Source organism: Myotis lucifugus, unplaced genomic scaffold, assembly GCF_000147115.1.
Source record: "Myotis lucifugus unplaced genomic scaffold, Myoluc2.0 scaffold_947, whole genome shotgun sequence".
NCBI classification, from domain to species: domain Eukaryota; kingdom Metazoa; phylum Chordata; class Mammalia; order Chiroptera; family Vespertilionidae; genus Myotis; species Myotis lucifugus.
Window position 1 is genome coordinate 423 of NW_005871995.1, and position 23,751 is coordinate 24,173.

At 49.7% G+C, this 23,751-nt stretch overlaps 2 protein-coding genes across 2 annotated transcripts in view; one reads left to right on the forward strand and one right to left on the reverse strand.

Moving 5' to 3' along the window:
• Window positions 1–1,034: 1,034 nt before the first annotated feature.
• LOC102430289 (chromatin assembly factor 1 subunit A) lies at window positions 1,035–15,662 on the forward strand (the record flags this gene model as incomplete). Its single annotated transcript, XM_006106918.2, has 11 exons — window positions 1,035–1,270; window positions 1,521–1,581; window positions 2,263–2,331; window positions 5,170–5,396; window positions 5,944–6,112; window positions 6,288–6,368; window positions 6,870–6,959; window positions 7,706–7,958; window positions 8,545–9,035; window positions 14,417–14,513; window positions 15,180–15,662. Coding segments are annotated over 11 exons (1,875 nt in total), but the record flags the coding sequence as incomplete, so codon positions are not given.
• Window positions 15,663–17,985: 2,323 nt separating this feature from the next.
• Window positions 17,986–23,751, reverse strand: part of UBXN6 (UBX domain protein 6) — an 11,069-nt gene continuing 5,303 nt past the window's right edge. Inside the window, exons 4-10 of the mRNA XM_006106909.3 lie at window positions 22,719–22,847; window positions 21,562–21,659; window positions 20,625–20,700; window positions 19,889–19,973; window positions 19,419–19,766; window positions 19,064–19,212; window positions 17,986–18,543 (exon numbers count right to left, since the gene is read on the reverse strand). Coding sequence (XP_006106971.1) covers window positions 18,415–18,543; window positions 19,064–19,212; window positions 19,419–19,766; window positions 19,889–19,973; window positions 20,625–20,700; window positions 21,562–21,659; window positions 22,719–22,847 — 1,014 coding nt within the window. The 3' untranslated portion in view covers window positions 17,986–18,414. The remainder of the gene's footprint in view (window positions 18,544–19,063; window positions 19,213–19,418; window positions 19,767–19,888; window positions 19,974–20,624; window positions 20,701–21,561; window positions 21,660–22,718; window positions 22,848–23,751) is intronic.

A 23,751-nucleotide genomic window follows, 5' to 3' on the forward strand; every position in this document is an offset into this window, starting at 1 on the left:
AGAGGCAGCCAATCAAAGATTCTCTCTCATCATTGATGTTTCTATTTCTCCCTTTCTCTTCTTCTCTGAAATCAATAAAAATATTTAAATAAAATACTTTATTTTTTGAGGGTATGTATTTTTTTTAAATATATTTTTATTGATTTCAGAGAGGAAGGGAAAGGGAGAGAGATAGAAACATCAATGATGAGAGAAAATCATTGATTGACACGCCTTCCACTGGGAATTGAACCCAGGACCCTTCAGTCCATAGGCCGACGCTCTTATTTACTGAGCCAAACTGGCTAGGACAAGAAACTATTTTAAATGAATCTTATTTTGAATGGCCCACAAGGTCCTGTGACAATAGCTAATTCTTACAACGGAAGGAAATGTGATGGAAAAATCACTTCCATGTACGGATGTTAACCATCAAGCTTCTTCTAGAGCTGGTTCCTTCATTCTCCCCCCCCCCCCCCTTTTTTTTAATTCTTTATTGATTTCAGAGCGGAAGAGAGGTGGGGAGTTAGAGAAATATCAATTATGGCCCTAGATGGTTTGGCTCTGGATAGAGCACCGGCCTTCGGACTGAAGGGTCCCGGGTTCAATTCTGGTCAAGGGCATGTATCTCAGTTGTAGGCTTCTCCTCGGCCCAGGCCCTGGTCAGGGAGTGTGCAGGAGGCAACCAATCGATGTGTTTCTCTCACATCGATATTCCTCTCTGTCTTTCCCTCTCTCTTCCACTCTCTAAAAATCAGTAGAAAAATATCCTAAGGTGAGGATTAAAAAGAAAGAAAGAAAGAAACATCAGTGATGAGAATCATTGATCGGCTGCCTCCTGCACGTCCCACACTGGGGATCGAGCCCACAACGTGGGCATGTGCCCTGACCAAGAATCGAACCGCTACCTCCTGGTTCATAGGTCGACACTCAACCACTAAGCCACGCCAGCTGGGCCATTCTTTCCCTTTCTGTTTGAACATATTGTCCCCATGATGCTGACCTGACCCTTCCCGGGAGGTCTGCAGGGACACAGCTGTCCAATTGTCTCTTGACTACAGGATAAGGAGCGTTTGGGCAAGCAGCTGAAGTTACAGGCCGAAAAAGAGGAAAAGGAGAAGCTAAAAGAGGAGGCCAAGCGTGCCAAGGAAGAAGCCAGGAGGAGGAGAGAGGAAGAGAAAGAGCTGAAGGAGAAGGAGAGGCGCGAAAAAAGGGAGAAGGAAGAAAAGGAGAAGGCGGAGAAGCAGCGGCTCAAGGAGGAGCGGCGTAAGGAGCGGCAGGAGGCCCTGGAGTGAGTGTCCTCCCAGGGCGGCCTGGGCATTCAAGGGCCAGGCTGCTGCCCCTTCCCTCCCTTTCTGTATCTTCCCTGAGGAAGGGATACAAAAAGCCTCTGCCCTGGTACCCTCTTCCCCTCTCCTGCCTCTGTCTTCCAGGGACACTGTGCAGACCCTAACTGACCTGTGGGTTCTTGTCCAGGAACACAGGCTTTGTTTGTGTGCTTGGGGCACTGGTTGGCTAAAACTGAATTTCATGTCCCATAGGGCTAAGCTGGAGGAGAAGAGGAAAAAGGAAGAGGAGAAACGGCTGAGAGAGGAAGAAAAGGTAGGCATCCTCCCCAGAACCTCCATGTTCTATTCTGTTTGAGAAATGGATCCTGGAATCCTCATAAGCAGGGTTTTTGCCTATTGCTGCCCAGTGTTCCCTAGGTCATGAGAAGCCCAGTGGCCCCACAGGGACTGGCATGTGTGTGTTCATATGTTTTCTTTGATTGTGGTCATGCTGGCCTATAACATGCCTGCTGGCTGGACACCCAGGCCCTTCTGTCTACAAGAGCACCTCTGACACTTTGAGATTGCTTGGTACCCAGTTGAGGGTTGATAGGTTTTGAAAGCTATCATCAAAGTAATGCTTTCAACTTAAAAATGTTCAGGGTTTGCCCTGGCTGGTATAGCTAAGCAGTTAGAACATCGGCCTGAGCACCAAAGGGTTGCGGGTTCATTTCCTAGTCAAGGGCACATAACTGGGTTGCAGGTTAGATATCTGGCTCCAGTTGGGGGGCATGTAGGAGGCACCCAATCAATGTGTCTCTCACATCAGTGTTTCTCCCTCTCCGTCTCCCTCTCGTCCCCTCCTCCCCCTCCCTTCTACACTCTCTAAAAAGCAATGGAAAAAATATCCTCTGGTGAGGATTTAAAAAACCACAAGGTTGGGGTTTAGTTCTAGGGGACTTTGCGTTTTTGAAAACACACCATTTTTATTTCTTCACCTTCTATTATATTGCAGCGCATTAAAGCAGAGAAAGCTGAAATCACGAGGTTCTTCCAGAAACCAAAGACTCCACAGACCCCCAAGGTGAGCAGCAGCTTTATTTAGCCTTGCTTTTCATCTCTGTCAGGCTCTTCCTTTGGAAAAATAAAAAGCTGTTTTCTGAGCAGAGGGGCCTTCGCTTGCACAGGGAGCTTCTATTTCTGGTAGGGCCTGGAGATTCTCGTATGTCCTTGAAAAAGCAAAAAGTGGCACATTTGCTAATAAGACTGTCGCATGTTTAGGGATCGCTTCATGAAAAATTTTGTGTGAGTCGCTCTATGGGGCAGGTTAAGAGAAGACCTAGTCCTTACCCTCTGGACTTTATGCACAAGATGGGAAGCAAGGTTAAGCATAAGACAAGAGCCCAGCCCTGACCGGTTTGGCTCAATGGATAGAGCGTCCGCCTGCGGACTGGAGGGTCCCAGGTTCAATTCTGGTCAAGGGCATGTACCTTGGTTGCGGGCACATCCCCAGTAGGGAATGAGCAGGAGGCAGCTGATGGATTTTTCTCTCTCATCGATGTTTCTAACTCTATCCCTCTCCCTTCCTCTCTGTAAAAAAATAAATAAAATATTTTTTTAAAAAAAGACAAGAGCCCAGAGTTCTGCTTCTCCAGTCTGGCATCCAGTCACCCTCTGAAGTAGCTGCTTGTGCAGACCCCAGGTCCTCCCCCCTTCTCTTCTCCCTCCATGCTCCAGAAGTAACCCATGTTCCCCGATGCAAGTGTCCTTCCAGATCTTCCTTCATTTAGATCCCCTTGTATATTTGTGCATTTGTATACACATACATTAGGATCACTGAATATGTGATGTTACTGCATTGTTTGCATAGCTGTAACTTGGATTTTTGCCAGGTCGGCACATTTGGGTCTACTTCAGTCTTTTTTGTTGCTACATAATGTTTCATGATGTGGATGGTATCACAGTATATAGATCTATTCAACTATTGATCCCCATCCATGGTGCTGTGAATGTCACTCACCTGTCTCTGCTCAGGTGCCTTCCTTTTTATTGCTATGAGAGACAGAGGAAAGGAGAAGGGACACAGAGAGAGAAACACTGATCGGCTGCCTCCTGTACGTACCCAACAGGTGATCGAACCCGCAACCTGGGTATGTGCTCTGACCGGCAATTGAACCGGCAATGTAATGGCGCCCAACCAATTGAGCCACACTGGCCAGGGCATGACCTTTCTTTGAACTTAACCAACCTGATAGGTAAAAAAATTGATATTTTTTTTACTTTATATTTTTCCATGATGGCTAGTGTAGTTGAACATCTTTTTTAATTTGTTTGCCATTGTATTTCTTTATAGGTTTGGCTTTTTATGTTGATCTCTACGAGTTATTTATATAGCCAGGATTTTTATCCTTGGTGATATACACCACAGATACATTCAACCTGTTAACTTGTCTTTTAACTTGTTGTAATTTTTGTCTTTCGTTGTAATTTTTTGTTTTAAGGTCAACATTTTTATTTTATGGCAATTGGCTTTTGGTTGGAAAGCTTTAGCTACCCTATGGTTGTAGATGCATTCTAATTTTTTTTTGCAGGTTTTGTTTTAATTATTTTACTTGGGTGTTTTTGTTTTGCTGTTTTTTGTGTTCGTTTGTTTGTTTTGTTATGTCTGGTTCCTTATCCTAGCTGGAATTCTCTGTGCCTGCGGTGTGGGGCATGGCAGGTTTTCCCATATGGATGCCCAGTGCTCCTAGTCCCTGCTCATTAGTGAGAATAGTCAGCTGGTTCTTGTCCTCAGGTGCATGTTGGCATCACCAGGGAGCTTTAAAGAACACTGGGCTTGGGTCCCATCCCAGAGGACAGGGGCCTGCTGTGGGCATCAGGATTTCTGACAGTCCCCAGATGATCCTGTGTGGAGCCGTGATGAGGCCACTGGCTTTAGTTGTTCTTTCCTTGCTGAGGTGAAACATTGGCTATCTTATGTTGAACTTAGATCTCAGCTGTCCTTCTGATTTCCCACGCCCTCGTGTGCTGCCAGCTTTGGGTTCCACTGACACAGACATTGAAGATGCTGAAAGGAGCCGGCCAGCATGGCTCAGTGGTTGAACGTTGGCCTATGAACCAGGAGGTCACGATTCGATTCACGGTCATGACATATGCCTAGGTTGCAGGCTCGATCCCCAGTGTGGGTTGTGCAGGAGGCAACCAATCAATGATTCTCTCTCATCATTGATAGCCAATCAATGATTCTCTCTCATCATTGATGTTTCTATTTCTCTAGCCCTCTCCCTTCCTCTCTGAAATCAATAAAAATATATTTTTTTAAAAAAAAGATGCGGAAGGAGCCTGAGCAGGGAAATCAAACTTCTCAGAATTTACAGTGTGTGGTTCTTAGGACACACACACCAGTGTTTCAGGCTCATGTCAGCCTTCAGTGTTGAAATTGGCCCTGTGTTGATGGTCACCTTGTATCATAATGGTTGTGGCTCTTGGTAAGCTGGTCACTCTCCAGGTCTTGGTTTCCTCACCCGGGAGCTCAGGTCTTATCTTTTTTTTTATTTTTTAAGAAAAGATTTATTGAGTATAATTTACAGTAAAATTTGCCATTTCCAAGAGTACTGTTGAATGAGTACTCATTATATAAGGCCACACAACCACTGCAATATCAAGATCTGCAGTGTTTCCATTATTCCTGATGGCTCCCTCATAGACAGTCTCCTCCTTCCCCCACCAGCCCCTGGCCACCACTACTCTGCCCCTGGAATTTTGCCTGTTCCAGAAACCTGTGTTAATGTCATCACACAGTATCTCTTCTTTGACTTGCCCACCTCAATGGATCTGAAATGCAACGTGCCATGGCTCACCCATGCCTCTGCTGATGGCGTCCATCACCCAGGTGTGCCATCCCGTCTCATTTCCATTTCAGACGCTGGCCGGCTCCTGTGGCAAGTTTGCCCCTTTTGAAATTAAAGAGAACATGGTCCTCGCCCCTCTTTGTCGGACCACCTTTGACCAAGACCTCTGTGATCAGTTAGACCAGCTCCTGCAGCAACAGAGTGGCAACTTCTCCTTCCTAAAAGATCTGAAAGGCCGGCGGCCCCTCAGGTCTGGACCCACCGTGGTTTCTAACCGGAATGCGGACATTTTTAACAGGTTAGTGCCCGAGAAGACCGTCCTGTGCTCGTTGGTGAAGTCAGAGCACAGCTGGCTGAGCTCTAGATTCTGGTTCACTGCTGACCCATTGTGGCCTGGGCCAGTCGTCTCCCTTTCAGGTCTCAGACCCTAGTTTCAGTGCTTTGTCTCATCTCTCTCCTGGCTTCCTGGGAGCCTCCGAAATCTCGGGTGTCCTTTTGGAGTGCAGACTGCCTATCCCAGTGTTCCAGTCTCTCCTGGGAGGGATCCATTTGCATACTGGCCTCCCTGGAGGGGTGTTTCCCTGTTCTTGCTGATTCACTTACTACTCTCCATGGCCCTGCTCACAGACAAGCCCTGGGGCAGCAACATGGTGGCACTTTCGTTTCTCCCTCCTTGCTTTGTGTCTCTGGAGTAAATGTTCCCCTAGCCTTCTTCAGGAGTAGGTGCTGCTGCTGCTTAATGGTTACCTGCCTTTGTAGACTGTTGGTGACCTGCTTCCGTGGGAAGATGGGGTGACCGCATCACCTGGGAGGCATATGAGTGAGTGCAGTGTCTTACTCCTCAGTGATGTGGTGATAGTGGAAAGCAGCAAAGTAGATGGCATTCCTGAAAGGAAGAAGTTTGGCAGGATGAAGCTCCTGCAGTTTTCTGAGAATCACCGACCAGCATATTGGGGGACATGGAATAAGACGACGACGGTCATCCATCCAAGGGACCCCTGGGCCCAAGACAGGGTGAGCATGCAAGCAGAAGTGCCAATGGTCTAGACACACCTGTCTTTCTGTGTTTCCTTCTCAGTTTGCCTTTACACTGGTCTCTTTAATTCCATAAGTATTCTATTTTCTGCTCTGCCCTTTCCTCCCAACCCTGAGAGGTGGCAATGACGCACTGCATGTCTTGTTTTCTCAGAAGCTCCTGGACTATGAGGTGGACAGTGATGATGAGTGGGAAGAGGAGGAGCCAGGAGAGTCTCTCTCTCACAGTGAAGGGGTGAGTGCAGACCTAGAATGGTTGCAGCTTCCATCAGAGGACGCAACAGCCCTAGGCTGGATTCCTTTACATAGTTTCTGTGTTACCTGCAGAGTTGTCTGAAAATGTCAGCCAACAGTTTACATCTGGATTCCCAACTTCTCTTGGAATACCTTATTTGGCAACGCTAACCCGCTCACCTAGCAGTAGTGGGTTGTTACTGAGCAGTGTTGCCCCTTCTAGATGGGGCACATCCATTCTCTCGTTCACCCAGGCCCCCACCACTGCCTCTTGCCTTATTGGGTGACTTTATTGTTTGTGTTCTCCCCCTCACACACCCCATCCTCACACACTGCAATATAATCGGACTCGTTTATGGGGTTTTGGTTGATCCTCATGGTGTCCATAGGAACAACAGCAGTTTGTGGCTTTTTTTTTTCTTCCTTAGACATATACAGATTTAAATTTTTAATGAAGCATGTATTCTGTTTCCACATGTGAACATACTTTTTTTTCTTTGAGGATGATGATGATGAAGTAGAAGATGAAGATGAGGATGATGGTTTTTTCGTACCTCATGGGTACCTGTCTGAGGATGAGGGAGTAACTGAGGTGAGTGTATGCACAGGGAGGTGACTGGCTTGGAGAAGAGCCCAGTCAGGGGCTGGAGCTTGGTAGCTGCCTGGGGACAGTGCTCAAGGGTCGCAGTCCATCTATGGCCGGTCCCACATGTATCTCACTTCTCATAGCCATGAAGGTGAGCCCCAATGTGTGATTGGTTGTGGAAATGCTAGACCCTGAGCTGGAGTTTGTCTGGAAGGGTGGGAGAATTTGCAAAGGTGAGAGAAAATTCACTGTGACGGGAGCGCATGAGAAGAAACCCGGTCAGAGAGTTACTCTGGTTCGTGGGTCAGCTCACCAAACTTTTTTAAATATTTGTTTAGCTGAATGTAATTAGCATACATTTATTCCGTTTAATGAGTTTTAATGATTGACAATATTTGTGGAACCACCACTGGATATAAAATACAGAAGTTTCCATTTTTCTAGAAGGTTCCCCCATTTCCCTTTGAGTTTGCCCCACCAACACCAGCAGCAACAACTTTCTAAATTTTGCCACATGGTTAAACTTTTGAGTAAGCCATTTTTGGGGCTCCAAAGGCCTATCGGTTGTGAAATGATTTTGTCTCAAAGTCATACTTGAAGGGCATGTGTCTCATACACATTTCCAACCAATGAGGCAGGCTGGTGTACCCATAAGCATGTCTGCCTTAAAGAGTGGTATCATCTGGTGTGGGAGATGCCCCGCCCTGTGCTGTACTGGGCATGTAATGTCGACCTGTTCTCTCACCTGCAAGGAGTGTGCTGACCCCGAGAACCACAAGGTCCGCCAGAAGCTGAAGGCCAAGGAGTGGGACGAGCTTTTAGCCAAGGGAAAGCGGTTCCGCGTGCTCCAGCCCGTGAAGATTGGCTGCATCTGGGCGGCAGACAAGGATGGCAGCGCCGACCTGAAGGTGCTAGAGCAGTTCACGGCATGCCTTCTAGAGACAGTTCTCCCCGAGGAGGAGCAGACACCTAAGGCCTCCAAGAAAAAGAAGAGGGACCAGCACAGTGAGTGCTGGCTTGGGGCAGGGGTGGAAGGGGGTAGGGCTCCCAGTTGCACCCGAGGCCCAGATCTGTCCAGGGCCAAAGGCAGGCGACTTCTTAGGCAAGTGAATTAATAATTTAGAAGTTATTTCAACAAATCACAAAGGCTAGCACTCCACATCTGTTTCTTCTCTGATATTCACAACAGCAGTACAAGGCAGCTAGTTTAATTAGCCCATTTTACCAACAGGGACACAGACCCAGAGTGCTTGGCCCAGGGTCACTATCATTCCTAACTTCTGTGCCTCCTCACTATTCAAAGCTGGGGAGGACCAGTGACTCAGAATGAGAGTACGATGGCCACTACTAAGGAAACACAGGTGCATAAAGTCAGTCGTGATGGTTTTATCTGAATGAATCTGCCTTGTGAAATTTGGGCTTCACAGAATCTCTTCCAGATCAAGTTCATATATCTAAAAGCATCCTTAAAAGGCCATCTGAAACTGATTGTGTCCCTCAATCTTGGTGACAGGTTCAGGAACCATGTGCAGTATTCATTGCTATTTTCCCATGTCTGACACCCACTTGTGTCCTCTCCTCTCCCTGCCAGTCTTGGCCCAGTTGCTCCCGCTGCTACACGGGAATGTGAATGGAAGCAAAGTCATCATCCGGGAATTCCAGGAATGCTGCCGCCAAGGACTGCTTGGCAAGGACACTAGCAGTCCTGAGAGCAGCTCCGCCAGCCCTCCGAGCCCTGGCTCTTCCCGCCCGCAGACCCCCACCACCAGCGAGGACAATGCCGTCCCCTCCAAGGCCAGGCTCAAGCGTATTATTTCCGAGAACTCGGTGTACGAGAAGAGGCCTGATTTCAGGATGTGCTGGTACGTCCACTCACAGGTGCTGAAGAGCTTTGATCAGGAGCACCTGCCCGTGCCGTGCCAGTGGAGTTATGTCACTATGGTGCCCTCAGCCACCAGGGAGGACAGTGGCAGCATCCCCACCCCAGGGCCCAGCCAGGGGACACCCATCTCGCTAAAGAGGAAGTCAGCAGGAAGCATGTGCATCACTCAGTTCATGAAGAAGCGCAGGCATGATGGGCAGGTGAGCAGTGGGGTGCTTGAGGGCCTGGGTGGGGCAGGGAGGCCTCCAACGTGGCTTTTTTATTCTTACATTCACAGCAAAATTGAGGCAACAAAATTGTTCAAAATTGAGGGGAAAGTACAGAGATTTTCCATATTTCCTACCCCTCAACACACACATGCACAGCCTTTCTGGCATCAACATCCCCCACCAGAGCCCTATGCTCGTTAGAGTCGATGAACTCACGTTGACACATCATTAACATCCAAAGTCCATAGTTGACATTAGGATTCACTCTCGGTGTGGTACATTCTGTGGGTTTGGAAAATATGTAAGATGTATCCACCATTACAGTATTATACTATATAGTTTCATTGCCCTAAGAATCCTCTCTTCATTCATTCTCCTATTCATTCTCCTCCCCTCCTAACCCCTGGCAACCACTGATCCTTTTACTATATCCAACGTTTTCTCTTTTCCAGAATCTCACATTGTTGGACTCATACAGTATATAGGCTTTTCAGATTGACTATTTCACTTAGTTATTTGCATTTAAGCTTCCTCATATCTTTTCATTGCTTGATGGCACCTCAATATATGGTCCTCACTTTAGGTCAGCATCTCACAGATTTATAGATTTTAATGAAGGTGTGGTAAGAGCTGGGTCTCCCGCTCAAATCAGAGCCCCTTTCAGGAGAGCGGTGCTGCTCTGGGAGCTGTGCTCTGAAGATATAGCTGTGGTGACGGAGGAGGAGAGTTGGTATACGCCCCCTTCACTCCCCGCTCCCACTCCCTGATCTGACATGAGTTACTCTGAGGCTTAGAAAATAAAATCAGGGCTTGGAGGCAAGAGAAATTGCTCCTGGAATGTGGCAGTAAACCTTAAACTCACAGCAAGAGGGACTATCAGAACAGTCCAGTGTCAACTTGACATTCCCCAGAGCACCTACCCATTAGCACTTGTGTGCAAAGCTCTGCCTGCTTATGGATGCACTTGGTGCTGTGGGGAGCCCACTGGATGAGGAGGGGGCTCCAAACTCCCAAACACTTCCCTCTCTGGGCCTGGGCCCAAAATGATGGGCTTCATTAGATCCATTAGGTGTTTGAGCCACACGGTATCTTTTGTGGTTGATGTCGTTGCTAACCCAGCCTTAGAAGGAACCCACATGTGGCTATTCTGGTTGAAACAAGCTGGGGACCCCGATTTGAAAATGGGTGGTGATGAAAGACACCTTTTGCGTGAACTCATAAGTAGCATTCCCAGGCCTCTGCCCCATCAGCCCTCCCTCGGTCACCTTTGTGCTGTTGTCTGCTTCATTGGGGTGGGGTAGAATCCCACACAGTTAGTGTGGGGGCTCAGCCGCATTTCTGAGCTTCGCTTCCCTTGTGGTCAACCTCATTTGTGTTCATAACCCATGTTTCCCTACATGAAAAACTGGTTTTGCCCCATTACATTCCAGGCACTGTGCTAGGCATCTTATGTGAATTCCTGTGTTCAATGGTGGTAAGAAGCTTCATTCTCTAACTGAACCTCCAGGATAGAGAAATTAAGCCAGGGAGTGCTCTCCCAGGTTAGAGATAGATATGGGAGAAAGCATGTGCCTGGGAATCAGTGAAATGAGGCATGTCACCCGGTGATACACATGCAGCAGCAGCCCTGTGCAGTTGTATGGATTCCACTCCCTGTTACAGAAGCACTGCCCAGGAAAGGGGTTAAAAACCTTAGGAGATCTGGGTATGCTGGCCCCCATAACTGATTCAGCAGGTGGTTAGGTGGTTAAAGTCTGCATTTCAAAGCCCCTTCTCACGGAGTCCTTTGGAAAGAATCTAGGGGCAGCATAGTGGGTGCTGGCTTTTTTTTTTTTTTTTTTTAATATATTTTTATAGATTTCAGAGGGAAAAGGAGAGGGAGAGATAGAAACATCAATGATGAGAATCATTGATTGGCTGGCTCCTGCACGCCCCCTACTGGGGATCAAGCCTACAACCCAGGCATGTGCCCTTGACCGGAATCAAACCCGGGAGCCTTCAGTCCGCAGGCTGATGTTCTATCCACTGAGCCAAACCAGCTAGGGTGGGTGCTGGTTCTTTGGAATGTTCTAGGAGTGGATTTGTGGACATGAGCCTCACCCCTTCTCCTTGGAATGCTCAAGTTTGGACACCCTGCTTGACAGCCCTGAGTCACCAGGACTATGTCCGACCTCAGGTAACAGAGCTCCTATTTTGTGGGGGTTTACCTCCAGCAACTAGTCCTGAGCTCATGTAACATCCTAGTCCAGTAGCCGGGTCCTCCTGCCCACCCCTCCCTCCTTAGTCTGTGGCCAGCAGTAGCTGGAAAGGAATGCTCACCCCAGCCGACTTCCATTGGTGTCTTTCTGGACAAAATGCTTAGGCACAGCCACTGTGAGTTGCAAGAGAGACTGGGAAATGAGAACTGACCACCCTCCGCCCCTGCTTGGCGGGGGGGATGCATGGGTAAGGCCTGCTACCACATATTACCTACACAAAGTGGGAGACAGGTACAACTTTCTAGAAGGGAAGATTGGAGGGGCATGTAGAACACTTCCCCCTACATTTTGGTAAAGCTTGCGTATTTCTGCACCCTTGGAAGTAGTTGTAACTAAACTATAAATGTGTGTGTGTGTTAAGAATATTTAAATCTTTATTTAGAGTTCAAAAATCATCATAAACCCTGAGTTTACAAGGTATTATGATGTAGTTAGATAAACAGGCTAAGGTGAGACTTCAGCTCTGTCACCAAGTCTCTGGCACCAGGGCGACCCAGATTTGTGGGCCTTGGTGTTATTTTAAAATGGGGAGAGGTTCTGTTTCTCCTTTCTAGTCAAATATATTCTATGATCAAAACAAAACTAAAACCCCAGCTGGTTTGGCTCAGTGGATAGAGTGTCGACCTGTGGCCTGAAGGGTCCCCGGTTCGATTCTGGTCAAGGGCACATGCCCGGGTTGCGGACTTGATTCCCAGTATGGGGTGTGCAAGAGGCAGCCAATCAATGATTGTCTCTCATCATTGATGTTTCTATCTCCCTTCTCCCTTCCTCTCTGAAATCAATAAAAACATATTTAAAATGAAACAAAAAACAAAACTAAAAGACTGGTGTTATACAGCTGTAGTTCTTGACAGTTGCAAATATCTAATTCCTGCCCATTTTACATGTTCCCCCTTTTCCATCTCTGCATCTGCCACATGCAGCAGTGACAATGGGGTGACAAGCTTTCCCATTACAATAAGCTGCTGATAGCTCAGCACAGTGGATTCAGGTGTCATCCTAAATTCCCACTGTAGAATATTTTATAGCCTGTCCTGTGTCTGGAGAGTTATGGATAGTGGTTCCACTATAATTGTGTTTCCTGTCTTCTGTTGAGCCCAGTGACCAGGGGAGGCTATGAAGAAATCCCTCTGTTCCTTTTGCTTAACAGACCCAAACCAACATCCCCAAATCCACATAGTTGAGAGCTGAGCTGTCTGTTCTTGGTCAGTCAGTTCTTTTTTTTTAATTCTCACCCAACGAAATTTTTGCATTGATTTTTAGAGAGAATGGAAGAGAGAGGGAAAGACAGAAATATCGATGTGAGAGAAACACATCTATTAGTTGCCTCCTGCACTCACTCTGACCAGGGCCCAGGCAGGGGAGGAGCCTGCAACTGAGGTATGTGTCCTTGACCAGAATTGAACCCGGGACCTTCAGTCCACAAGCCGACGCTCTATCCACTGAGCCAAACCAGCTAGGGCAGTCAATCAGTTCTTTAGAATAGGTAGTTAGAAATCGCCGTCAGCATCCTTAGGTGGCAGCTCCTGCTTTTGCTGTGGGACCATTCCTATCTAAGTGACGCTCCAGCCACCGAAGAGTCTGAGCATGGAGCGTACACAACAGGAACTGTGATGCTGCAAACTTGAGCCCAGTCTGCCAGCCAGGCCAGGAACCCAATGTGCAAATCTTACTGCTCTGTCATTCTTTTTCCAGGCAAATGGAGATTTTTGTAGCAGAGGAATTTCAAAGTGTTTTCAGAAGTAGCCTCTCTGTTTAAATAAGTCTGTTCCTGCCTCCTCTGCCAGTTAGTTCCCTTTGTTCATTTACAGAGAAAGTGAGCCCTTGTGTGGATGGTTGGTGTTTAAAATCAGTCCTGCTACGTTCCACCTTGTCTTTCTGTCCCCTCTGCTGAATGCCAATGAAAACGGCCCAGGAATCTTTGTTGGAAAGTCTAGCCCCAGTAGAGGCCTTCCCGCTGTCCCCTGTCCTTCCTGACTTCTGTCCACAATTGCCCAGATGATAGTCACGCTGGCCAAACTGGTCTAAGCATAAATTGAGTTGTCAAGCATCAGGCAGAAGGTACAGAGAAAGCACTGACCAACTGGGCTCTCAATCATTTATTTCAAATAATAAATTCAAAGAAACTGTATGCTTTATCAATTTTTCTTTCAAACCAACCCAGAAACCCAGAATTCTAATTCGAAAACAGTTCACAAATTATTTTTGTGATAAGGTAAATATGATAATGGTAGTTTTCAAAGCTCTGAATTAGTTCATTGAAAGGAACTTGCCAAGGTTTGCTTGGTCATCAGCTATTAAATGGACTCCTCCATGTGTTATTAAAACGGTAGAGGAGCCCTAGCTGGTTTGGCTCAGTGGATAGAGTGCCAGCCTGCATACTGAAGGGTCCCAGGTTTGATTCCGGGCAAGGGCACATGCCCAGGTTGCAGGCTCGATTCCCAGTAGGGGGCGTGCAGAAGGCAGCCGATCAATGATTCTCATCATTGATGTTTCTGTCCCTCTCCCTTCCTCTCTGAAATCAATAAAAGTATATATATATTTATTTTTTAAATTTTTTTATTGATTACAGAGAGGAAGGGAGAGGAAGAGAGATAGAAACATCATTGATGAGAGAGAACCATGGATCAGATGTCTCCTGCACGCCCCCCAGTGGGGACCAAGCCTGCGACCCAGGTATGTGCCCTTGATCGGAATCGAACCCGGGATCCTTCAGTCCGCAGGCCAAAGCTCTATCCACTGAGCCAAACCGGCCAGGGCAAAAAGTATATATATATATTTTTTTAATATTTTTTTATTGATTTTTTTTACAGAGAGGAAGGGAGAGAGATAGTTAGAAACATCGATGAGAGAGAAACATCGATCAGCTGCCTCCTGCACACCCCCTACCTGGGATGTGCCCGCAACCAAGGTACATGCCCTTGACCGGAATCGAACCTGGGACCCTTCAGTCCGGAGGCTGACGCTCTATCCACCGAGCCAAACCAGCCAGGGCTATATTTTTTAAAAAATGGTAGAGGAGGCCAGTAGTATAGACACGTGTAGCAGGAGGGGTTACACACTGGTCTGCCCAAAGTGCCCATGCTGATGACCTGTGATCCCTTGCCTGTTCAGGTCGGAGCTGGGGACCTGGATGGCTTCCAGGCAGACACGGAGGAGGAGGAGGAAGAGGATGGTGACTGTGTGATGATGGACATCTCGGATATTGCTGGTGAGAACAGCCCCAGTCCCTCTTCTCATGCAGGCTGGCAGCAGGGGGAAGAGCACTTGCACTGTTGTTACCTTTTCACTGGCTCTCTTTTGTACATAATGGGGGTTGAGTTAAAAGATTGTGAAAGGCACTGGGCGGGCTGGTTTAATGGTGTGGGTGGGTAGTTGGGTCCAATCCAGGCCCTGGAGGATCTGACTTTGTTTCCTAAGCTACATTTAGGAAACCAAAGAACTGAAGGTTGGTTGCCACCTTGGTGGGTGATGGATGGGCTGTGTTAGGAAGAGTCCTGGAGGTGGGGGTCCTGGCACAAGTGAGGTACCTCTGAACTAAGCTGCTCCAGGGAAAAAGAAGCAAGCAGTGATGCGAGGCCCGGGGAGCCTGATGTCCGGTGATCCTTGACAGAGCCACTTGGCTTCAGTGTCCTAGTTTCTTCCCCTTTGCCATGGGGCCTCGGGCCTAGATTTGGCTTTTCCCCTGAGTGAGCTGAAGAGGGGACAGGGAGTACATGTGTCTAGAAAAGGGAGACGGGTCTGGGGGCTACAGCCATGCTTCTTGTCTAACCACGGTCGGATCGGGAGATCTTACCCCAAGAAGGCTCTCAGAGTTGTTTCAGGCCCTGGTGACACAGGTACAGACACTAAAGCCCCTACCTCTCTTGCCTTGCAGAGGCCCAGGACCCTTGTGTAACCACTCCCAGTGCTGGAAGGCCTGTGGGAATGGACACCAGCGAGAGCCCCATGCCCTCCAACTCACTCAGCCCCTCCTGAGCACCCCAAACTGGCTGGCGTGTGTATGTAGAATGGTTAGGGTTTTCTCAGATGCTTCTCAGATACTTGAAAGTCCTATGATTCCTGTGTAAAGAGCACTTTGTCCTGCTTCGCATACGCCCCCTCAAGGGTTGGAAAGTATATAGGATGCTTGATTCATTCTTTTTTATATTTGTAAAAATTTCCCCTCGAAGCTGCATACTAATCTGCCCTTTAATAAAGCATTATCGCAGTGTGTTGGCCTGTACGGGGAATCCCAATTGTGCCCTAAGGATCCTGAGCAGGCACTATGATGAAATGCTTATAAATGAACTGGAGCCTGCCGGTGTCGTGTGGCACCAGGACTGACATGGATATGTATAAACTTATTGTCTAGCCCTGACCTGGTGTGTCTGTCATCTTTTCAACATATCGTTTCTGTGAGTGGGTGTGTACCTTCACCTGTGGCCTGAGCCCTATGTTGTGCTCGCAAGTGTCCATTCCTTCTACCCCACACGTGGTACTGTGGCATCTGTATCAAGCTTTCCACTTTGCAAAAGCACTGTCTCAACTCTTTGTTGTAAAGTCCTCCGCCTCCGCAATGACCTAGTTCAGGGTGTAGCTTCTCAGCGGGTGCTTGTGCCCATCAGCTCTTCCTGCCCCTTGGGAAGTGAGCAGGGCATATTTTGTGTTTCTAAGCCCTGAATCCTGGCTTCCAGATGGACTTCAGGGTCAGGCCACATCACAGGAGAGTATTGAAATAGTGGAGCCAACTAAAGATGCTGGAGCCTTGGTCCATGAGGCCCTGGAGCAGCCCCACATTGGGGCAGCGATAGTCCCACAGAGGCATTTGAGCATGTGTGAGCTGAGATTTTGGCAGAGTTCACATACTCCATCCAACCTGGACTCCTGCCGCCCCTCATATCTACACAGTAGAGGGTTGATTTTGTTCCTACTGCCCCCACGAGAGAAGAGCCAGCAGGCATATCAGTGTGCAGAACAGTTTATATCAGCTGGATACAACCAGACAGGGCAACTGAACCCTGTGGCTGTGTGGTGGCCAAGACTCCTCAGGTTTTCCGCTCCCACAAACACCCTGATCCTCCTCCAGGAGCCCCATAAGGATGGGGCTGAGAAACACCCCAGTTGCAGGTGAGAACATGAGCCTTGGCCAGAACCTCCCACTGGAGGTAGGGTGCAGCTGAATACAGGCTTGTGCTCAGGATAGAGGCACATGTGTTAAACCTGTGGACACAACTACCTGTAAAGTATCCTTAAACCTGTTTTAGTTGGGTATCTGACAACTGACAGTTGAATCCTAGCAGCAGTTGGGGACAGGGAAGGGATGGATCTAAGTGACAGGGTGAGACCATGCTGGGTTCCCAAGATATGGCAGCAAAAGAGAAAGGCCTAGGTCCAACATCTGCTGGTGGCCTATGTGTGAGGCAAGGGCATGCATGGGGGCAACTTGCTTGCTGAGGTTACAAGGGATTATTGCTTTTAAAATCACATTTGGGGCCTTGAAGCTTCATGTCTGTCACATAGCTGGCAGTGGCCAGAGGACCAGCCACCCAGGTCTCCATGCAGGGGAGAATCTAACAGAAACCAAGCCAGCAGCCCACCTGGGGCTGGGCGGGGAGGGGACGATCCAGGTGAGTGATTGAGGGGGCATCTCCCAGCCTGGCTATGACCAGGAGTACCTTTGACACTCCTGGCCTTGGTTTCCATTTTAGTTCCCTGTAGCTGTAACCCCGTGGTCGGCAAACTGGCTCACGAGCCAGTGCAGCTCTTTGGCCCCTTGAGTGTGGCTCTTTCTAAGCCTTAGGAGTACCCTAAATAAGTTAGTAACAATGTACCTACCTATATAGTTTCAGTTTAAAAAATTTGGCTCTCAAAAGAAATTTCAATCGTTGTACTGTTGATATTTGGCTCTGTTGACTAATGAGTTTGCTGACCACTGCTGTAACCCATCACTACAAATGGTGGCTTAAAAAAAAAACTTGCCGAAACCGGTTTGGCTCAGTGGATGGAGCGTCGGCCTGCGGACTGAGGGGTCCCGGGTTCGATTCCGGTCAAGGGCGTGTACCTGGATTGCGGGCACATCCCCAGTGGGAGATGTGCAGGAGGCGGCTGATCGATGTTTCTCTCTCATCGATGTTTCTGAACTCTCTATCTCTCTCCCTTCCTCTCTGTAAAAATCAATAAAATATATTTTAAAAAAAACAACAACAAAAAAAACTTGTTCTTACAGTTCTGGGTATCATCAGACATGGGTCTCACTACTTTAAAATACAGATGTGAACAGGGCTGGTTCCTTCTGGAAGCTCCAGGAGAGAATCCATTTCTGTGCTTTTCCAGCTTCTAGAGGCCACTGCATTCCTTAGCTTGTGGCCTTTTTCCATCTTTGAAAGCTGCAGTGTAAGCATCTTCCCATCTCTTCTACCTCCTCCTTCAACACATAAGAACCCCTGTGATGACAATGGCCCATCTGGAAAACCCAGGACAATCTCCCATCTCAAGGTCCTTAATCACACACAACGTTCCTTTTGTCACATAAAGTGGTATTCACAGGTTCCAGGGGTGAGGACGTGGACATCTACAGGAACCGTTCTGCAGGGCCTAAGAGGCCCTAGCCCCACAGCCCAGGATCCCTGGGCACCCTCCCTCAGCAAGGGGGCTCATCCACGGGGTGCCCTACAACACATGGCTGGAATTCACCACCAGGAGACTAGTCAAACAGCCTGTTTATTTGGATTCAGAACTTAGTGTTACAGAACTCTGCCCAGGCCCAGCATCTCTATCTTATGCCACTATCACCAGCAGTTCCACAGGACAGCCTCAGGGCCAGCCATGGGGCCTGGACCCAAGCTGCAGGCCTATTCCTATCCAGGGAGGTGCCCAGGTCTGTCATGCCTGGGGTTCCGTTAATTAGGTTAAATAGCAGCTGGAGAATGCTACCAAGGACAGCACAGCAGCTGTTGCTTGAAAGCCCTCAGTGGCGGTCACAGGCCAACCAGTCGCTCTCCCTTGCCCATGGGCTGGGCAGTCCCAGAGGAGGCTGGGAGGCCTTGGAGTGGAGGGAGAATGAGGACGTAAGCAGAGGTGGAGGAAGCAGGAGACAGACCCATGGGGCTGAAGCCAACCCTGCTTTTATTTCACGAGAGCTTCTCGATGGCCAACAGGAGCTCGGGCTTCAGGATAGATGAGTCTGGCTTAGCCCCCGCGGCCTTAATGTCCTCTAGCACCGCCATGTCCCACGAGAAGGTCAGGAGGGCTGAGGGCACCTGTGGTGGGGAGAGAAATTTCAGCTTTGTTCTGGCCTTTACATGACAAAGCTCATCTCTTCACCTTCAAATCTTCGTGTTGGAATCAGGGCCACACACTCCCAGGACTACTCCCCGCTGGCGACACCAGGACGGTCTTCACAGTCGGTCCATTCCTGAACCAGTGGCTCCTCCTACAGAGGACCCGGGCTCAGGGACACCTCAGATTTGGCTAAGACTATCTCAGTGCTAGGCAGCCGTCAGGAAATCCCCACATTTTCAATCCCATCTGGGTCCTGCTCAGAGGACTCGAAATAACACACTTGCTACCTTCCTTTCCATTTTAAAGGTGGGAAACTGAGGCACAGAGAAGTTACTCAGGGTTACACTGCTAGTAAAGGGGAAGGTAGGACTGAGGGAGCCTGGTTCTGGGACCCCTGCTCCTAGCACCACCCCATACTGAAGAGGGCCGCCCTCATGGGGAACCTGTGCAGATTCAACAAGAACCTGGAGATCCAACATGCGGGAGCTCGTCACTCACCAGCCCACACTCATTGAAGGCCAAGTTCTCATCCTCCGACAACTTCTGCCCACACGAGGCCAGCAGCTCAAAGGGCAGCCAGTCGTTCTGCAGGGCCTCCCGGACAAAGCTATACAGTGCCGCCACCCGCTCCCGGGCATAGAAGGTCCCTGAGGGGTGGAACAGTCAGCGTGGGGCTGGAGATCCTGGGAACCCCCAGCCCAGACAAGCTGCGCCCAGAGAAGCTCAGACCAGAAAGGCCTTAGACTCCTGCTGGAGGCACAGCAACCCACAGCTGCAGTTGTACCACACCCAACTCAGCCCCCTCAGCAGACACCACCTCCCAGGCCTCACCCTGCCCAGGGGAAGCACACACCCTGGAGGAGGCAGCCATCAGGGAGACGGACACGCAGCAGTGTGTAAGTGTACTTGCGCATCTCCCTCTGCTCCTCCTTCTCCCGCATGGCCTTGGTCCGCAGCATGCTCAGCCGCTCCACCGCCTCAGACCTGAGCTTCTGCTCCCGTTTGGCCTCCTCAGTCGTGAGGTTGAAGAAGTCAGGGGGCAGGTCAAACTGGGAGGCCATGGGTGAGGGCCGGAAGACACGGCGTTGGCGGATCAGTGTGGCCCGCACAGGCTCGCCGCACAGCAGCTGCTCCTTGTGTCTTTCCAGGCTCTCGGGTTTGGCCAAGGCGGCCTCGCTTAGCACGTAGAACTCTTCGGGGCCTCTGGGATACGCAGGGATGTCATTGTGATGTCACTGTGCCACAGCAGGAAGACCCCGCGCTGGACCCCCCCCCCCCCACTCCCACCTCAACTTAGCCAAGGCCCTTCTCTACCCAGCTTACCCTGATCCGGAACTGGTAACAATGTCTTCTGGAAGCCAATGGCCTCAAAAAACTCGTGGGCCCCTTCCAGACAGTTAATGCGCTCCTAGGAGCAGAGCCAGAAGTCATGCAGGACCCTTGGGCCTCCTCAAGCCCAACCCAGCCTTGCTGCCCAGCCCATTCCACCAGGCCCAGCATCCCCCTCTTTTAGAGCAGCTGCTGCCCACTGGAGGGGATGAACCCCCACAAAGCTGCCTAAGGACAGGCTTTCACAGCTGGTAACAGAGGATGTGGGACCCCAAAGGCCAACAACAGGTGAAGAGGAGCTAAAGAGGCAAAGAACAGCATGGGGGGCGGGGGGGACAGAAACCGGGGGAGGGCTGCATATGGGGGGTGGGGTGGGCAGTGGGTGTCAGGCCAGCAGCACAGGTAACATGGGCCAGGGTGGCGGAACCCCTTGATTTCTCCACAGAAGCCAGAAGTCTGTTTGTATAAGAAATCCCCCCAGTGCTGATGTGATCCCAACTAAAAAAAAGTCAAAACATGCCTCGGGTGGTGGGGAATGCAGATTAAATATAGATGAGGTGTATGACCTATGTTCATAAAACCCCCTCTCCACATGCCACCTCTGCCTACCTCAACCGGAAACCCCTGGAGGAGCGCTCCCACTGGCCCCACCACCAGACTGGGCCCTGTGTAACTGGAGGCCCGGCCACGCTGGCTACACAGGCTAAAAGTCACTCAGCACAGCCCTCACCTGGAACACCTTGTTCTGCAGCTTGATCTTCCGGTACTTCTCCTCCTCGGGGTGCAGATGGATATTGTCCAGGTACCTAGGGCAGAATTGGGGATCCGGGACAGGCCAGGGTTGTCTGACTGGCTCCTCTGTACCTCCCACCCCCAGATGGATAGCAGCTCAGAGCCACACCCAGGCTTGTGGTAAGAGAGATGTTGGGGGCGGGGGGGGGGTGCCATCACACCTCGGACACCTCATGGAGCCTGACCCCTGGTGCCAACAGTCTGGGCCTGCATAGGACACCACTGCCCCCACCACCATTGCCACCTGGGGCCTATCGCTGTTCCTGCCTCCACTGGAGGACACCAATGGGGGACAGGGCCAATGGGCCACCAGTGTCGGCTTGGGGGCTCATGAGCAAAATGGACTTCCAGCCCTGGCTGGGTAGCTCAGTTGGTTAGAGAACCGTCCTAATACGCCAAGGTTGTGGGTTCGATACCCAGTCAGAGCACATACAAGAATCAACCAATGAGTGCATGAATAAGTGGAACAACAAATCAATGTCTCTCTCTCCTCTCTCTCTGTTTCTCTCTCTATCCCTTCCTCTCTCTCTCTCTGTCTCCCTCTCTCTCTCTCTAATCAATAAATAAAATTAAAAACAGACTTCCAGCACTCCCCGACCTACTCAGTCAGGGAAGTGGGGTGGGAACTCACCTACTTCCCATTCTTCTGATGATCCCAAAGGGAAGCCAGGGTTGGAAATCCCCAATTCTGTAAACCCTTTCGTTTTACAGACAAACAGAGGCCCCAAGAGGCCAAGCCCCTTTCTCATGGGCTCAGGGGCAGTGAAAGGTGGGGCCTGGCTCCCAGGGCCAGGATCCTTCTGGGCCCCCTCAGCAGGTTATGCTGGAAGCCCAAGAGGCTGGCCCCCCAGTGGGGGGAGAGGGCACCCACTCACTTGGCGATGGTGTCCACACCCAGCTTCACCCTGTCCCGGTCTTTGTTGAACGTGTGGATCTTCATGATGGAGGCAGCTACTGGGTCAGTGGAGAAGTGCTGGGAGGAGTGAGGAAAGCATGTCAAAAAGTGCTTACCTCATGGCCTGGAGGCCTCACTACTCAGGAGGCAGCAGTAATAATACTAATAACAGTCTCATGGTGGACCGGCCAGTAGTATTCAACTCAATTCTATGGGCTCAGCAGAAAAAAAGAAGAAAAGTCCTTTGACAACTCCTTCCTGGGCCTCAGCTCTACCCTCACCTCTAGGGAAGATGGGGTTGTCGGCAGCCCAGAATATGCAATAGAATTACGGCTGCTGACCAGCAGACCTTAAAATGGGACATTAGCCTGGACAATCCTGCTAGGCCAGGGTAATCATAAGAGTCCATCAGGAGAGAGAATCAGAGAGATGGCAGCCGGACAAAGACTTTGCCTGGCATCGCTAGATGTGAAGGTGAAAGAAGGAGCCACATAATACAGGTGACCTAGAAGCTGGAAAAGGACAGGAAATGGACTGTCCACAGAGCTTCAGGAAGGAATGCAGCCCTCCTGCCACTGGTGAGAGCCATGTCACACTCTGACTTCAGAATTCTAAGAGACTAGACGTCTATTTGAAGTCCCCGAGTTTGTAGTAATCTGTTATGATGGTTAATGAGAAACTCAGACCCAGGGCACTTCCAAATTCAGTTTTAAAGAAAGAAAAGTAACGCTGGAGTTCTTTTTGTACTGATGTAACAGCTGGCAGTTCCTATGTTAAACCTGAGTGGTATGTTACCTTTTATGGAAAACAAAACAAGTGAAGGGGAGATACAAGTATGTCAGTAGTTTGTTCATATTTGAAATGTCTCTGAAAAGGAACTTAAACCACCCAGAGGTTGCATCCTGGAAGGGTAGCTGGGAGGTGGGGGGAAATGGTTTTTGTCTGCCTACCCTTTTTGTATCCTGAATTCTTATCACAAGTAAGCATTACCTCTTTGAACAAGTGACAACAGACACAATATACACAGGTGAAGACACTACGAAGGATCTGTACCCCCCGGCCTTACTGGGGCTCACTGAAGGCAGCCCTGACCTGAAACCTCTAGGTGAGGGATGGGGGCACGGGGCCTCTACTCACTGAGAGAATGGCCTCCTTGATTCGGGTGTCCCGCTGGTCCTTCCTCAGGATGGCCCCTGTGAGCGGGCAGGTGAAGTACACTCCAGGCGCCGCCAGCTGAGTTGAGCCTTCCTCTTTGGGCTCAGCTACCTAGGGCGATGGGGATGAAAGTGTCTGAGCCTAGACAGTGGACAGAAGCCACCTCAAGTCACTGAGTGCCACAGCCTTGAAAGCATAGCCCTGGGAGTCTGACATCCCTGGTCCCAACACTGTCCCCTCTACCATGAAACACCTTGGCCTGTGACCGAGCCCCTCTGAGACTATTTTCTTATCTGTGAAATGTCTCTGCAGGACCAGCTCAGAATCCAACAAGGTAAGGAAGGAAGGAAAGAAGTGTGTATTAACCTTGGAAACAGCACTCAATCAATGGCTTCTGCTGTTCCAGTCCCTGCTACCTGGTAGAGACGGGGCTTTGTGGTGAGGAGCCGAATCATGGTGCCCTGGATGAGTCCTGGACTCTCTCTGAGCCTCAAGTCCTAGGCAGTATCTAGAGTCTCTTCCACTCTAAAATCCAGTGAGAATTCAAGGGGTAAACTGCAGGACCATACTTTCTGCAGAGCTCTCTCCTTCAGGAAGGCCTCTGATTCCACCAGTCTCCAGAGAGCCCTCCCACCTCCCAAGAAGGCTACAGAGGCCAGGGCTTTGGAGTCCCAGAGACGGGTCCCCATTCTGTCCCTGATGATTTTGAGGTGCAGGACTAAGGACAGCTGCCTTCACCTCTCTGAACCTCAGTTTTCTCTTCTGAAAAGTATGAACTATAACAGCATCCACCCTCATGGGATTAGGAAGCCGGGGGCGGGGGGGGGGGGAGTGAACCAAGCTAATGAGGTCCAATCCTACCCTCAACACCCAAGCCTGGCATCATTAGGTGCTGAGCGTGGAGGTCCCAGTCAATACTGCACTCAACCACAACCTGCCTCCACCTTTCAAGGCAGGGTTCCCCAAGGCCAGAGGTGACCTCTATCCACCCTGACATCTCTTCTGCATCCCCACC